General features: G+C 40.0%; 1 protein-coding gene across 4 annotated transcripts in view; it reads left to right on the plus strand.

Moving 5' to 3' along the window:
- Positions 1–17223, plus strand: part of MAP3K3 (mitogen-activated protein kinase kinase kinase 3) — a 56366-nt gene that overhangs the window by 14321 nt on the left and 24822 nt on the right. For all 4 annotated transcript variants that reach the window (XM_019732914.2, XM_019732913.2, XM_019732916.2 and 1 more), the window contains 3 exons: positions 5598–5638; positions 9799–9898; positions 13683–13796. In XM_019732914.2, coding sequence (XP_019588473.1) covers positions 5598–5638; positions 9799–9898; positions 13683–13796 — 255 coding nt within the window. The remainder of the gene's footprint in view (positions 1–5597; positions 5639–9798; positions 9899–13682; positions 13797–17223) is intronic.

Consider the following 17223-nt stretch of genomic DNA (forward strand, 5'->3'; position numbering starts at 1 on the left):
GTGCCACCTCTCCATTAGTTCAACATGTGCCTATAATGAAGTTTCTTAGCCATACAAAATAAATGTAAGTTATGTTCCCTGTATCCTAGGAAACATGTAGTCTTAGCGGGAAATGAGAAATTCACATACAGAAAAGAAACAAAGGTCGAATGTGACTATGCCTAAATATATGATACAGATAGTGCTATAGGAGGCTGGAAAAGTGAAAGATGAACTTGGACCGAAGGAGTTACAGAGTCTTTTCTGGAGGAGGTGGCACTTGAACAAGGCGGTAAAAGTTTAGTTAAGTAGAAAGGAAGAAGAGTGGCATTCCAGGTCGGGAAACTGAATGATGAAAGGCCTATGGGAAGGAATGAATATAGCGTATTTCAGGAAATGAGGTGGACATTGATCTTTCTGGAGAGGGTTCCTGTTGAGAACAAACAATGTAAGATGGTTAGGTAAACTGAATGAGCTTAAATTCTGGAGGGTTTTGAATGATAGCTAAGAATTCGGACTTCATTCCCTAACGTCATGGGAATCACTTATTACTTTTTGAACAAGGAAAGGACATGATGAAAGCAGTGGTTAAGATGACTGAAATTGTAGAGAAATGTAGAATGTGATGGAAGGGGGTGTCCGGAAATGCTGAGCTGCTTTAGGAATCCAGGAGTGAGGGGAAAGGGGCTCAACGAGAGTGATGATGGAGAGAATGGGCAGCAGAGTCTTATACTGGAGGCCTTTGAAGGGAGAATTGGAACTTGCTATCTGGCTGTGAGGAGGGGAAAGAAAGCAAAGAGTCAAGCAGAACGGAGAGGTTTGAGCCTGTAGCCAAGAGAGCAGTGGTACCAATGTTAGAAATAGCAACACTGAGAAGGGAGACTAGTTTGGGAGCGTAGTTGATGCAGACAGGTGTAGCTAGATTGAGTTTGAGATTACAGGGAAAACTCAGATTGTGTGCATATATGTGTGTGTGCTTTTTGCAGGTCCACAGGGAGTCCCTTATCTGCAGTTCTGAAATCCAAACAGTACTGCAAACTGAAAGGCTTTTTTTTTTTTGGTAAATTTGTGGCAAACCCTGGTATGAATGAACACAGGGCTACTTATAGTCTTTATTTATAACACTTAATTGTGAATATTCATACTTTTCACTACAAAAGCTAACTTGTGCTGTGTTAACAGATAAACCCTAAATCTTAGTGACTTAACACAATATGTCCAATATAGAGAAGGGGAGGACAGTATCCCTCACAGTCACTTAAAGACCCTAATTGAGGGTAGCGCCACTGAACTTAAGCTCCGCTTAAGTTATAGCATAGCATGGTGTATGCTATGCTACACCACCTGACCTGGAACATGTGGCTATCATGGAAGAGTCTAGAAACTCAATTCTGTTCCCAGCTCTTGGTCAGAGCTAGTCACAAAGCCCAGAACTAACCTCAAGAGGCTAAGCAGTACGTGGGACCCCTGTGAGCATTCTGTCTCTGCCATGGAAGTGCTGTCCCAGACACCCTCCCCCTGGCAGGAGCTGTCACATAATACATAGAATATGTACCATACCGCCTCTCTAAATCCAAAGTACATTCTGAAACACTTTGGGCTCCAAGGGTTTTGGCTAAAGGATAATGGACTTGTATTATTTATTGAGCACTTGTGATGTATCAGGTACTATTCTCATATCTTTATCAATTATTTCATCTAATTGTTTTGATAACTCCATGAGATAGATTCTATCACTATTCCCACTTGACAGATGAGGAAACTGATTCACAGAGTTAGTAACAAGTTCAAGGTCACGTAGTAACTAAGAGTTTATAGAGCCAGGATTTGAAGCCAGACAATTTAACGCTAGCGCTACATTTGTAATGATGACATATCGGCCTCAAATACATGGCAGACAGATGAAGTTTAGCTTGAGAGGCTGGGATGGGACACAGAGATCTGGGAATCTTCTATTTAGAGGTTGCCTGATTTTTTTCCTACAGAGGAGAAGATATGAGGAGAGGGGGAGAAATCCAGAGGGCAAAAGTCTAAACATCAAGAACAGGTCACATGTGGGGGAGGGGTGGAGAAGGGCATGAGGAAGAGGAACCAGCAAAGAAGCAGAAGTGGCTAGAGTGATGATGGCAGGTTCTCTGGGCCGGGGTAGAGGCACAGAGGCGGGAAGAGAGAGGTTATGAAAGAGGACTTGGCCACCAGTTCGAAATACCTCAGAGAGGCTAGGAGAATGGTTGGCAGGAAGGAATTAAATCAACTTATCTTTATCCGAACTTTCCTATCCATGGCTTATTTTGGTCAGCCTGACAGGGAAAACTCAGATTTAGAAATTTGGCAGATTTGGGCACACCATGTGGTACATGGAAGCTGGTCATGGGCCGGCATCCTGCTCTGAAAGGCTGTCACCACGTCAGAGAAGGGATTCAGAGCGCTGGGCATCTTTGCTCACACTGCGTCCTAATCATAGGCTTGGTTAGTCTTGAGTAAGAGTGATTTGTGGTTTGGGGCAGAAGTTTAATTCCCTTTCTGACTAAATTCACTAATTTTTGACTAATAGAATAGTGCTTCGATTATGGCCTATCATGAATGAATTTAGGTCCTTCAGTCCCACAGAGGGACTGAAGAGATTCCTTCATAGGTGCGTCTAAATGTAATGTTGTCCCAGTTTAAGAATGAGAGCTGTTATTAGGTGTTTTTTATTGCTACAAAATTACATAAAAATTGGTAGAGGGGAAAAAAATCTAAGGACATCTGAATAAACTATGGACTTTAGTTATACATCAATATTGATTAATCATAACAAAAACAAATGTGCCATACTAATGTAAGATGTTAATAATAGGGAAAACTGTGTGGAGGACAGGTATGTGGGTACTCTGTCCAAAAATGGAATCTATTAATTAAAAACAATATGAGAGCTACACCAAGGTGTGCTGGGCTGTGAGCAGGAGGAGGTGAAAGGATGTGTAACTAACCTGCAGGGACAGACAGGACCGCGATCTATAGTAAGCGCTGAGACTACTCCAGAGCCAGCTGTGGAACTAGAGATAGTGGGGAAGCTGGAGATGGCATGTCTCAGGCCCATGCTTTGGAGGCCTCTTGCCTTGGTAACTCTGTAGCATTTCAGGGAAGGAGAAAAAGAAAGAAGACAGTGAAAAAACTGCTATCAACTCACAAAGATCTTGAATCTACATGATAACTTCCACTGTGGCAGCACCTCCCAGCCTTTCTCCTGCACACACACACACACACACACACACACACACAACGTACACGTACACCAAGCCACCTCTTCACCCACCCACCTCTTCACCCAACGCAGACCAGGTGGGGTATACTGCCTTCCCGATTTACTGCCTCTATCATAGCTTGCTGCATGATTGGACCAGTCTCCTGGTCCTGACTCCATTGTATTACCCCAGAAATGGGGAGCTTTCTCTCTCCTCCAGGAGTTCCAAAAAGTAGTATCACAAAAGATCCTTTGATTGTTTCCTTCTTTCAGTGCTCTCATTGAGGCCCTGCATCTGTAAGTAAAATAAACCTCCTTTGCCTGTGCAGTGCTTAAGTTATAGCATAGCATGGTAGTTAAGAGCTGGGCTTCCATGGTTCGATTCCTGGCTCTTTTACAAGCATCATGACCTTGAGCAAACTTATTTAACCTCATTGTAACTCAATTTCTTCTGTAAAATAGGGATAATAATAGTACCTGTTGTGAGGATGAGTCTAATTGATAAATTTAACATGCTTAGAACAAGTCTTAGTACATGGTATATGCCAATAAATGTTAGTTATTGTCATATATTATTCATGGATAAAGTGGTCCATATGTTAGATTAAGGAATGAGAGGTCTATATCAGGGCTACATTTTGAAGAGTTGTCACGTCACAGACCTGTTCTTCAGGGAACCTTTGCTCTGCACTGTTTAGTAGGTGAACTTTTCAGGGACACTAAGCTCTCTGAGCGTGTTACTTTGTCTTTAAAATAATGGGTTAGAGGATGGTAAACTTATATTTTAACTCAGTGATTCTCAAAGTGTGGTCTAGGGACCTCCAGGAGGTTCCCAAGACCCTTTCAGGGGTCCATGAGGCCAAAACTAGTTTCATAATCATACTAAAATCTTACTTGCCCTTTTCACCCTCATTCTTTTAAGAATGTACAGAAGAATTTTCCGGAGATTACATGATACATATTATCACAACAGATCGAAGCAGAAGCTGATCTGAGAATCCAGCTGTCTCCTATTATGCCATGCATCGAGAAGATTTGCATTTTTTCACTAAATTTTTAAAAACATAGCTATTTTTTATAGAAAATGTATTTGTTAGCTTGTAATGTTTTTAAATTATTTTCAAATGGATAAAATAAATTTAAATTTTCTTAATTTTAATTTCTAATATGACAAATATCAGTGGATATAATCTACATAAACAAAAGCTCTTTGGGGTCCTCAAATATTTATAGAGTGTAAATTAGAATTATTTGTCCAGTTCAGTGGACTGGAAAAGAATTCTAGCCCCCTCATATCTTGGGAAAAGGAAGTCCTTTATGTACCCATCCTACCTGTGAAACGCTCTCCCTTTTCTGTCATCTGTCTGCTCTGTGTTCCGCATCTTCAGATCTCTGAAACCCTCTTCTTTCTTCCAAGCCACAGTCTTAATTTGTCTTCCTCAGTATAATTAATTTGCATTCACTGACTGTGAACTTTCTCCTCCATCTCTATTATTTGTTAGTTTCCTGACAATCTTACTTTTCTTTTTCTTCCATACCTGTTTTTTTCTTCTGCAATATCGCTTCCTTTTCCCTGTTATATTTAGTTCATTCAAGCTGTTTGCTCTTTATAATATCTCTTCCTCCTTGATTTGACATTCTAAAACTTCTGTTTCCTCTTATTTCTGTTGTTTACACTCAACTCTGTTCTCCAATTAATTAACATACTTAACAAATATGGCTAAGTACAAATATTATGTACCATTCCATTTGATTGTCACTGGGGGTACAGAAATAAGAGAGACGTGATCCCTGTCTTCCCAGAGGTTATAGGCTATCCTTGGTAGTCATTTCGGATAAGGCTGGGGGCAGTTACACAAGGTGGTTTGTCCAGGGTCCCACTTTACCCCCACTGGGGTTAACCTTGAGAGGATCATGGAAATTAATAGTAGCAGCAACCATTTATTGCATGTCTACTGTGTATCAGGTATTTTACTTACATAGCAAATCTGCAAATATGTTTAGCCCCACTCTACAGATAGAAAAACTAGACTCAGGATATGTAACCTGCTTATGGTCATATAGCTAGGAAGTATCAGTACTAAGATTTCTGTTCAGTCACTTCAGCCAAGAAAGAACGGTATCCTGGCTAGAAGGTTATATGGAGGGATAAGATGTCAGAGCAAAGCAACTAAGCCAGGCAGCCACCTAGGGATCTTGTCCCCAGAGCTTTGGTGCCCCCGAAGTTAGAACTGGCAGGCTCCAGCTCATTGGGAGGAATGTCTGTGGGGTAGAGAAGTTGGAACAGGAGTGGTCAGGGATGTTTGCTTCACGTTGCTGAAGGACTGCCTGAGGCTTATCTGGGGGTGACGCGCCAGAGAACCTGCTAACCTGTCTATCATTCCTTTGGCAGAGTGACGTCAGAATCAAGTTTGAGCACAACGGGGAGAGGAGGTAAGTCTGTCTTCTGATACGTGGTTACGTCTCTGGAGTGATCCCTGTGGGTCACTGGCTGGACGATGGGGTTGACTGGGTGTAAGGGAAAGTTTCACTCGTGGCCTGGCCTTCCAGTGGAACTTGTTTCTGGTCTTAGAACTGGAAGTCATTACAACTGCTGATGTTTTACTCTTCTGCTCTTGTTCTGCCCCTGGGAGGCCTGCCTGTGTGCTAGGGGAGGAAGTCGGGACTCCAGCCCTACTCAAAGGCATGGCTTCCAGACATACTGACATTGTCACCTGTGGGCATTAAAGGGACATCAGGGTTCTCCTGTGACGTGGGGCCATTCCCATCCCCGGTAGACTGGCTCTGGCTTTGTCCACAGCAGGGGCCAGGTTGGTGAATTGGACGTTTTTTTATAATGTCTCTATGTCATGGGAAGCTTCATCAAGTCCCTCAGTTGTGAAGGAGTTCAGATCATTTGAGGACATAGAAAGAGGGAGTTTTTCAGTCTAGATTCTATATCTTACCTTGTTAGGGAAGTGAAACTAATGTTGCAAAACGCTTATGTCCTTTTCTCCATTGTCAGTATTTCGGTTTTTTGGTTTTTTTGTAGGAAGGCAAGGTAGACTTCTCAATGGAGAAAAATATGATTCCACGTAATGTCTCAAGTTATTTAAAGAAAAATTTCTAAAAACCATAAGAACTCTGGTCCTGGGATGTTTGGGCCCCTGTGTGTGCGTATATGTGGCATGTGTGCGTAAGTGCCTCACTGTCTCCCACTCTGCCTTTCTCTCCCACCCATTGATACCCCCTTTTTCCTTTGCTCTGAGCATTTGGAGGGTGAAGAGCATCCCCATGAGGATGAGGTCCTCCTACTTTACAAGTCCCACCAGAGGACCTTAGTGCCTCCAGACGTTCTTAGAGCTCGTAGTTCTCTGCTGCCGGCAGCTTTCAGTCCACTTTGAAGCCAGCTCCAAGGAGATCTGTGGCTGCTGCTGTCCCTTAAAAAGATGCTTCACAAGCCTGCAAGGTTATCAGAGGCTGCCTGGTGGAAACATTATCCAGAGTGGTCTGCAGAGCTGCAGTCCTGCTGCTGCCATGTGGGTTCTAGGGCTGTTCCAGGCCTGGAAGGAGGAAGGTCTTCTGAGCTCTGTCCCCAGCTGCTCCTCTTGTGTCCTGCCTGTAGCAAGGAAGTTAAATTGTCACTTCATTGTTGCTGCTTTTCACACTTCTGAGCTGACTGGGTTTTGGAGGGATGGCCAAACTCGGAGCTGCAGAGTTTTCAGAAGTAGATATGAAATCAAAAGCTCAATTGTGTTGGAGCCTAATTATGCAGTTACGCTCTCCTGAATTCCTGTTCCCAAAGTGGTATGCAGTTACAGTGAGCAGACTTACGCTGAGAAAGTATATGTGTTTAGTTTCAGAGAAGCTGCCAGATCGAAACCACAAATATTTAAGGTGGTCAGGCAGGAATGGCCTTCTGAAGCCCTGAGCAGCAGAGCTTTGGTATCAAGGTTTTGAAAACTGCATTCTCTTTTTATGGAGCTATTTTCAGGAGCCATGGCATTTCACTGTTTGTGTACTATGTGTGGAATTGAGGACTTTATAAAGTTGGTGCAGGGAAGCCAAGTTCAAGCTGCTTTGTGCCAGACAGCTCTGGTTTCATGTATTTCATGTCTTAGGATTTTGTAGAGAATGTTATTGTGGGCTTTCTTTTCTTTTTACAGGGAATATGGGCAGTATCTATCTAAATATTGTAGGTCTTTATAGAATTAAAATTTATAGAAAAAAAGGAAAGCAGTTGTGACTTTTCCCATTCATCTGTGCCAGGTATCTGTTTTGGTGAACTGACTTTCCCTTTGCTTTGGAAGGGTGGGGCCCAGACTCCTGACCCTTCTCCCTCTGAGATGCAGGAGGGCAGAAGGGGAGGCCTGTAGATGTAGATTCGGATCTCCTTCCGTTCGAAACCTTCATGTCTGGACACTGGTGGGGGTAGTGGTCATGGGTGTTAGACCCCTCTTTGAGACACTGGCTTAAAAATGCTTGTGATTCACCATGATGGCAGCAATTTAGATCTTACCAAATCTGAAGTCCTGGTTTCTGATCTTGACCAGACTTTTGGGCTGCTTTTGGGGGGTTTTGAATGGCTCATTGCCAGCCCAAATACAGCAGAATTATCTCTGCGCCTGCTCCTTTTCTCCTAGTATGCTAGGAATATCTGCTTGGTCTCCTGATATTTTAATCAGAAGGGCTAGCCCCTTTTGGACTGTTGCTGAGGTCCTGATGAAGGGGGTGTGCTTTGTGATTAGGAATTTACGGAAAGCCATTATTGCAAAGGCTCTAGAAAACACTCATATCTAGATAACTCATATCTAGATAGCACCCAACAGTAACACTGCTTGGGATGATGATTTAAAGGGGAAAAATAAATAAGGATTACAATATGGGTGAATTTCCTGCTGGATACAAACTAAAATATTCAGCAATATAGTTTCCAACATTAAAGAAATTATCTGGTCAGATTCCATTAAAAACCAATGGCATAGATTCATTCCTCTTTCCTGTGATTTATTGCTTCTTCCTCTGGTTATACCACTTGCCCCTGTGGAGGAGCAGGGAAGATGTGAAAGAACCACACACTACTTCCTCTCAGCATGGAGGAGGGCAAGAACTGTAGAGACTCCATGGCCAAGTGCTGTTCCTCCAACACACACTAGTCAGATTTCATCCAGCCTAGGCACACTAAGCGCTGAAGGTGGTTTTAATATGCATTTCCCCACCACATCAAGCTTCTTTTCATGAGTTTATTAGCCATTCATAACTCTGAATTGTCTCGTCATATCCTTTGCCTGTTTTTCTATTCGGTTGTTTGTCTTTTTCCTATTGATTTTTGCAAGTCTTTTCTCCAAGTTTGGTATTTTTTAAAACTTTGTTGATGGTTTATTTTGTCATCAGAAGTTTAGATTTTTGTTGTCAAATCTATCTTTTTTGTCTTCTGTATTTTATGTCATACCTAGGAACTCCTTGCCCACTTGAATATTTTTAATCCTACATTTTCATACATATAGATATATACATATACATATGTGTACATATACATTATATAATATATATATAGAGAGAGAAAGAGGGAATGTATATGAGTTTATTTCTGATACTCTTTTCTGTTCAGTTTATCTCTTTGCTTATTTTTGTTTAATTATTTGTTTCAGACTATTATGTTGGACCCATATGAAATTGCCACTTTTATACATCAAAATTGTTGACTATCAGCAGTAACATATAGGTCAACCTAATATATTTATTAAAACTTCCTAATGAAAATTTCAGACACACACAAAAGCTGAGAGAATATTATACAGAACCCCCGTGGACCTGTCATCCAGCTTTGACATGATCACATTTTGCCAGTCTTGTTTCATCTTTCCCTACTTTTAAGTTGTGCTGTGATATTTAATGACAAATCATTTTAAGACCTCTTTGGACAAGTTATTACTCTGTCCTCCGTTTATAGAAATTGTTCTTTGAACGGACCTAATGAGTCTCTAGAAAAGCATCAATGTCAACATTACCTACATGCCCACACGTGTTACTGGTCAAGAAAACTGATCAGGCATATAACCAACTCGAGGGGAATTCCTGTGACTCTGTGGTAGGAATTCTCAATTCTGAGGAGAATCAGTATTGAGATTCCTGTGGCATCTCAAAAATGAACAGTGGAAAAAAACCTTTCAAGTCCTGGATGAATCACTTAGGAGTTAAGACCATTTTTTTCAGGACTGCTGCTCCAGTCTTCAGGTTTTCTTCCTGACAGGAGTATTTGTAACATAGTTTTTAAATCCCGGTGCCCTGCTATGCTGCTGAACTGTCCTTGACAGGAAGATCCCAGCTGAAGTGATAGAGCAGCGGTTGGGATTGAAGAATGCTTGTAGGCACTATTGGCAAACCTGAGAGATGCTCCTAGAAAGAGTGAAAAGATACAGGTAGATAAGGGAAGAAAAAAACAGTAGTGAGAAAGGCAAACTGCCTGCAAAACAAAATCCTATGTTGAAATGAAAAGGAAGAGATATCACTCAGAAGCCATAGCTTTCTAAACCTTCCATTGCATTGTATAATTAATGGAAGGTGTAGAAAGCTATGGCTTCTAAAAGGAACTGCTTCCTGTTCCTTTGCAGAATCATAGCGTTCAGCCGGCCGGTGAGATACGAAGACGTGGAGCACAAGGTGGCAACAGTGTTTGGGCAGCCGCTGGATCTACATTACATGAACAACGAGGTAAGGGAGTGGGGGATGGTGGGAGGACAGCAGTGGGGCAGCTGCCTTCCCTTCCTCTCGCTGCTTAACTGAGGAGTTCCTAGTTTGCTCCTGTAATATCATCTGTAGGTTTTCACTTTCTGGAGCCTTTTTTCTTAAGTCCAATAACTCTGGGTTTTCTGAGGTCTTTTTACTACATGTGAGATTGCATAGTTATTTCCATTTCCCCCTGCTCTTTCAGTGCCAGTAGCTCTACTACTCCTGGTAGAATCAGGTACCAGGACCAGGTCTTATATTGTCTCCTTCACATTTTGTAGATTATCTTTCTGTTTCCAGCACAGCCTTAACAAGAAGCAGAGGGTTCAGCAGGGGCTGGGGAGGTAGGAAAACCAGTGGGTAGATCCTCTATTAACAGTCATAAATGCTGGATTCTTCTCTCAGAGTTTAACTCCTGATTGTAGCTTGTTTCAAAAGTTAGCACCTGCTCCACTGATTTCCTTGACTCTTCCTCCTGCTTCCCACCACTTTTGTCCCAACTGTCCTTATTTATTCATACTTTGAATATCACCCAGGAAGGAATTCTTTTGAATGTCAGTTACTTGGCTGCTTTCCCAGCTCCAAGAAAGGTACTAGAGACTGCAGTCTGCTTAGGCTGGTACTTTGCCTTAGTCTGAAAGGTAATGTGCCTGTGCCTGGTAAAGAACGTGTGTCTGGAGGGAACTCAGTTGGGGGCAAGACAGGAAAACTGGGCAACATGGTAGCTCTTTGAGAGTCAGATCATTACTGTGTAATAAATCTATTTGTTGGTTGAAGAGTTAAGAATTTCCTCCATAGTTTGGGGCTGAAATCCATAGGGGCTGAGATTTGTTGGCTAAAAACTCCCTGGTCCCTTCATACAAAATATACAACTGCAATTGGATATACTATTAAACAGCTAACAAAAATAAGACCATCTGATCTTTTGTTTTTTGGATAAATTTTAGAAATATTGCAAGTTTGGAAAATAAACTCCTAACTCTAATAGTTAATAAATAACACAGATATAATACAGATGTAAGTATTTTAAAGTATGTAAACTAACACACTTTAAATATGGGACATGAGAACCTCCAAAATATAAATGTCAAATCCATTGAAGTTTAAAAAATTACAGCTCAAGCTTCAGTGATTTGCATAAGACAGTAAGGCTAAAGTCAGCTAGCTAATCAGCACTAAAGAAGGTGTATTTTAGTTAGTGAAGACTTTTCTGGATGGTTTAGTACTTGTTTCTCTTTCCGTTAATATTTCCATCAAGAATTCCAGATGTCCCAAAATCTATTTCAAACTCTTATGCCAACAAAGTCACTGCCCAGAATGTTGGGTATTCTTTTATTCAAATGTTTATGCAGATATTAATTCTAAAGCCAAATGTAAATAATTGTTATTATTTTAAGTCGTGCATATCTTTTCATACTCTGCTAATGTCAGTTACCAAGAGTTAACTAATATGCATTTTATTAATTTAAAACCCCTCAGCCCCCTTTTTCTTCTTTGCCTTCTAAACTCTGCCCTAATGAAAATTAGGATTTTCAGGATTTGAGAACCACAAATGAGAAATCTGTTGAGGTTTTATTTTATTTATGTTTATATTTTTGTAATAATAGCTTTATTGAGATATAATTCACCTACCATAAAATTTACCCTTTCAAACTGTACAATTGAGTGCTTTTTGTATATACTATATATACTGTAGAGTTGTGTAACCAACACCACTATCTAATTCCAGAACTTGTGTTAGTAGTCAGTCCCATTCCCCCCTCTCCCAGCCCCTGGCTACCACTTAGCTACTTTCTGTCTCGCTGGACTTGGCTGTTCTGAACATTCATATACTAAATGGAATCATACAATATGTGGCCTTTTGTGTTTGGCTTCTTTCTCTGAGCATGTTTTCAGGGTTCATCCATGTTGTAGCAGGTGTCAGAACTTCATTCCTTTTTATGGTTGAATAATATTCCTTTATATGGATGTACTACATTTTGTGTATCCATTCATCTGTTGATGGATACCTGAGGAGTTTTCACTTTTTAGCTATTATAAATAATGCTGCTATGAACATTTGTATCCAAATTTTTATATGAATATATGTTTTCAGTTCTCTAGAGTACATACCTAGGAGTAGAATTATGGGCCTTATGATAACTATGTTTCACTTTTCAAGGAACTGCCCAACTTTCCCATATCGCCTGTACCATTTTACATTCCTACCAGCCATGTATAACGGTTACGGTTTCTCCACATCCTCAACAGTTATTATTTTCTGGGTTTTATTTGTTTTGTTTTTATAAATTATAGCCATCCTAGTTAGTGTGAAGTGGTATCTCATTGTGATTTTGATTTGCATTTCCCTAATGACTAATGATTGAACATCTTTTCAGCCATTTGAATACCTTCTTTGGACAAATGTCTATTCAAATCCTTTGTCCATTTAAAAAATTGGATTATTTGTTCTTTTGTTGTTAAATTGTAAGAGTTTTTTTTTTTATATGTATTCTGGATACTAGACCCTTATCATACATTTGAAAAATTTCAGCTCTTTTATTAAAGTTAAAACCTACTCCAATAATTTCTTTACCCACCCACCCCGCCACACACACACACAACAGTCCTTGTTTATTCCTACTTTGAGTGTTACCCAGGAAGCAATTCTTTTATAATTTGATATGATTTGCAAAATTTTTCTCCCATTCCATGGGTTGTTTTGAGATTTTATTTTAAATACTATTCTTAGTATTTGTTTTTTTCCTGGCCTAGGATTTAGAGTTCTCCTCTCTTTGTATTATAAATTGGGGACTAAAGAAATTAATTGGGCTTTTGCATGATTTTGTGTTTGCCACAAATGTATAAGATCTGACATTTGCTGGTTCCTAGGCAAAGCATTCTTTTACATCTTTTAATACTAAGTACTCATAATGTCCTCTGCTTTTAACAGTGAATGAGACTTACCTGTACACTCAAGGACTTCCTCTTTAATATTTCAGTGGAATGAAAATGGAGGAGGTATTTTGGGGTTCTAGTCACTGATTTTTACCTTTAAACATTAAGATATTAAACCCTGCTATGTGATCTAAATTTGTGCTCTTATTTGAGTAACAGTTTTACCCCCCCACCTCCCTATCCCAGCCACTCCACCTGTATCTTTTCTGCTTGTTCTGTTAATGTCAGCACAGGATAGGGGAAGACATGATTCTGCTATTTAATTTGGGGAGAAATATATGGACTATAACTGTTTGGGATTTGATGCTTTGGAGTAAAGGGTATTTTTAGAGAGGAAGCTCTTCTCAGAAAATACATCGAAACAAAGTTACTGATGTGTGCTTCAGCATGGATGAACTCAAAAACATTAAGTTAAAGGAAAGAAGCTAGATGCAAAAGAATGTGTGTGAATTGAATATGTATGAACATTGTATGGTTCCATTTACATGAAGTGTCCAGAAAAGGCAAATCTATAGAGACAGAAAGTGGACTAGTGGTTGCCTAGGGCTAGAGGTAGAAGGGGAAATGACTATAAATGGGCACAAGAGATCTTTCTTGGAGCAATGGAAATGCTTTTAAATTGTGGTGTTGGTTGCAAAACTCTGTAAATTTACTAAAAATTATTGAATTGTACACATAAAGAAAAGAAAAAGAAAATATCTCTATGGGGTCTTTTAAGATCCCATAGTCTCCAATGTGATTGTTTTCCTCAAAACTTAATTTTATTTTTTATTTTGCTTCTACAAACTAAAGACCTTTTTATGATTTCCTTTTTCTGTGCCGTGTATCACAGCTTTCCATCCTGCTGAAGAACCAAGATGATCTTGATAAAGCAATTGACATTTTGGATAGAAGCTCAAGCATGAAAAGCCTTAGGATATTGCTGCTGTCCCAGGACAGAAACCATGTAAGTAGCCCTGTCATGTCCTGGCAGCATAAGACAAAGCTGCTGGCCTTCAGGAATTGGACTTGCTTCCTTGACAGAATTCTGTGTTGCTCAGCGACTGCTAACGTGAAAACTTAAGCGCGGCCCAGCCCACTGTGTCAGTGGCCAGCTAGTCGTCTGCATTTGATTTTATTACCAAGCCAGATCATCAGTGTTAAAGTTGCAGCTGAAGGTTACTTGGCTTATGATGTGGGAGAAAGGCAAACATTTCATGATAAAAGATAAATTTCTTTTTCTCTGTATTCATGTTCTCTCAATTAGATTTGGACCCCAACAAGAGAGATTTGATTAGCGTGGGGGTGCTGATAAGCAAAGGCTGTCAAGGATTCAAGACTGTCATGCTTTGTAAACCCAACTCCCACAACTCCTTAGCAACTGTGTCTTTCCCTTGGGACACATGTAGGAAATAAGCTTTTCTTCTGTTGCTTGGAAAAAAGGCCATGGGGCTGGAGGGCCCCTTGTAAATTACCAGCGTCTGCCTTACCAATGGCAGGCAATCTGAGGAATTCTGTCTTATGCAGATTCCTCTCCTAAAGGGTACCTGGGGGCCTGCATTCCACAAGAATGCTTGTCAACTGGGTCTGTCTTCTAATCACTGATTCCTCTACCAGTTTGCTTCAGACACGTTCCTGAAGGTTTTTTGGCACTCTTTCCTTTCCTTCTGCTTGAAGACAGCCAACTGTAGACAGCTGACATTGCTGCATGAGAGCTATGGATGCCAGGACCGAGTAGAGATGGAATGGTGCTCATGCTCTGTTTACTGTTAAAGAGACTCATGGGGTTGAGCTGTCCTGTTGATTAGGGGAAGGCACAGGAGAATGCAGTTAGGGAGCCTTAGCATAAAGAAGACATTTTCTAATATTACAGAAGTGTTCTTCTGCAATAGGATTGGTCTTCTCTACCCCAAATGTGTCTTTTTTCTGGATATGTTTTGAGAAGTATTCTGAAGTAAAGTATATACTTTATTATTTCATTTCTGTTTAACTTAGTCACCTGTTCCTTACCATCCTTCTTTACTGCCTGTCATAGAAGATCTGAATTTAGCATAGCATCCAGGGCTTGTCACCAGCTACCCCAGTCTCATCTTCCACATCCTTCAGCATACTCACCCCATTCTGCCATTCTTCCTTCTTCCTCTCAACCAGACCATGGATATTACCTTTTTTTTTTTAGGATCTAGCATGAATTACCTAATATAATTTTGGTCAGTATTTTTGGCTAAGGCTGTTTTGATTATTCCCTGTTCCTTTAGTCACTGGATATAATTTGCACACTAGTTTATAGGTTGCTTAGTAATTCCCCTTTACTTGTTGCGTATTTGTAAGTTTTACCCCAAAATATTATATAAATATTATATAAATTTACTCCTTGGAAGCAGGAGCTTTGTCTTATTGTTTTGGAGGCCCTTCCCCACCCATCCTCTTAAGAAAACATAGGGAATGTTTCTGGAATTGTTAGCAAGAGTCACACAGAGATCATAATATTCAGCAAACCCCTTCTTTACAGAAGAAGCTGGAATTGGGGTTTGGTTCAATGATGTGATTGCTTTTCTGGGAGCTAGCTCCCCAGATGGTGATCTCTCTCTCGACTCCTCTGATGAGGTGTAGACAACTGGTTCTTTACATCTGCTTTCCCATTTATTAAGGGTGCACCAGGCTACAGGTAACTGCTGCAACTCCCAGAGCTGTTTGAAAGATGATCACCATACATATTGATTAATTGATTTTTACATATTCCTCCAGTCTTTGGCCATATGTATACATACTTTAAGTGTTGTCATGGTATTTGGCCAATTTTCTTAATTATTTTTTCACTGAAATTGTCATGCACATTTTTCTATGTTAATGTAGTCTTTATAATTATAGTTTATAAGGATGCATAATTCCCTTCATTGTGTATACCATAATTTAATTAGATAACCATTTTTGCTACTGTTTGGACACTTAGGCTGCTCCTATTTTTTGCCTTTATAAAGATGTACATTTAAGACATTAAGACAGTGATAATGGTAGTCTTTCCTTGGGAATTTCCTCAACTACACTTGAAGTTTCTTAATAAACAGCTGTCATGATCTAAAATCGCTACGTGGTCAGGAATCCCACCTCTAGAACAGTGCTTCTCTGTGATGAAATATCAGTTTTGTTCTTCTGATTTCCAATCTGTCATGGATCAATTCTTTTAAAAAAAAACTGAAAAATATAATGAAAAAATAAACTAGAGACATACAAAATACAAGCCCACAGTTTTTATTGTTAGATTCAATAGACATACAGTCACCCTGCCAAATTGCTGTAAAAGTTTTTTAAAGAGTTACTCTCCATGTTTGTACTTAGCTGGTTGAGGGCTGTACCCCACAGGCTGTGGCCTGGCCCCTGCCTGCCAAGACACTGGAAGTTCACTGCTCCAAGATACATACTATGTTTCCCTGAAAATAAGACTGGGTCTTATATTAATTTTTGCTCCAAAAGACGCATTAGGGCTTATGTTCAGGAGATGTCATCCTGAAAATTCAGGCTAGGGCTGATTTTCCGATGAGGTCTTATTTTCGGGGAAACGTGGTATCACCCTGGTCTTCATCTCCTGCTGAGGACTGTAAGCCACTTTGTTTCTCTACTTAGTTTCCTCTATTTTTAGCAGTCTTGCCTCATCTGCCTTTCGTTACCACCTGGACCTTTACTTACCTTCTTATTTCTGTTTTTAAATGTGCTATCTCTTTCTTCTCTCTGGGTTCCTTTTCTACTGATTTTTCTATGACAGCTTCTAATTTTTCCTCTGTCTTCATCTGTCATCAAGGTATAGAGTCATACCCCTCCACCTCACCTGACAAGGCCATGCCTCAGACCTCAGTATTGTTCTTACCTGAGAACTCCTGGATTTGGTAATCACAGAACCTTCCCTTAATCTGAAGAGCCTCTTTCTCTGTAGACATGCTGTCTACTGCTATTTTAAGGTACTTTATTGTCTCCTTCAGTAGTTCTGGCTGCCCTAGGCCTCTGCCTTGAGCCATCACCTCTTAGCTTATTCTTATTAAAGACTTCTCTAAACATGTGTACATCTAACTCTTAATTTATCTTTCTGCTCTTGACCTTCTATAACTCTCTAGACCCAAGCCTCCACTTTCACAAAGTAATCTCAAACTTAACATTCTTTTGTCTCTTGTATCTGTATACAATAAAAACTAAATACCCAAGCACCTTAAATTGAGTATGGCATTTTGTTTTGTTACCTCAGATTCTTTCTAACAAAAATAAACTTCTATCCAAATTTTGCCCACTTCCCAAATTTCTCATGAATGAATTTGACACTGTCTTGTCTACTATTTAAGTTCAAAACATCAAGGATAATCTAAAGGGTAATTCTTTTCAGTCTTCCAAAAGTAATGGGGAAA

Source organism: Rhinolophus sinicus, linkage group LG15 (genome assembly GCF_036562045.2).
Source record: "Rhinolophus sinicus isolate RSC01 linkage group LG15, ASM3656204v1, whole genome shotgun sequence".
NCBI lineage: Eukaryota > Metazoa > Chordata > Mammalia > Chiroptera > Rhinolophidae > Rhinolophus > Rhinolophus sinicus.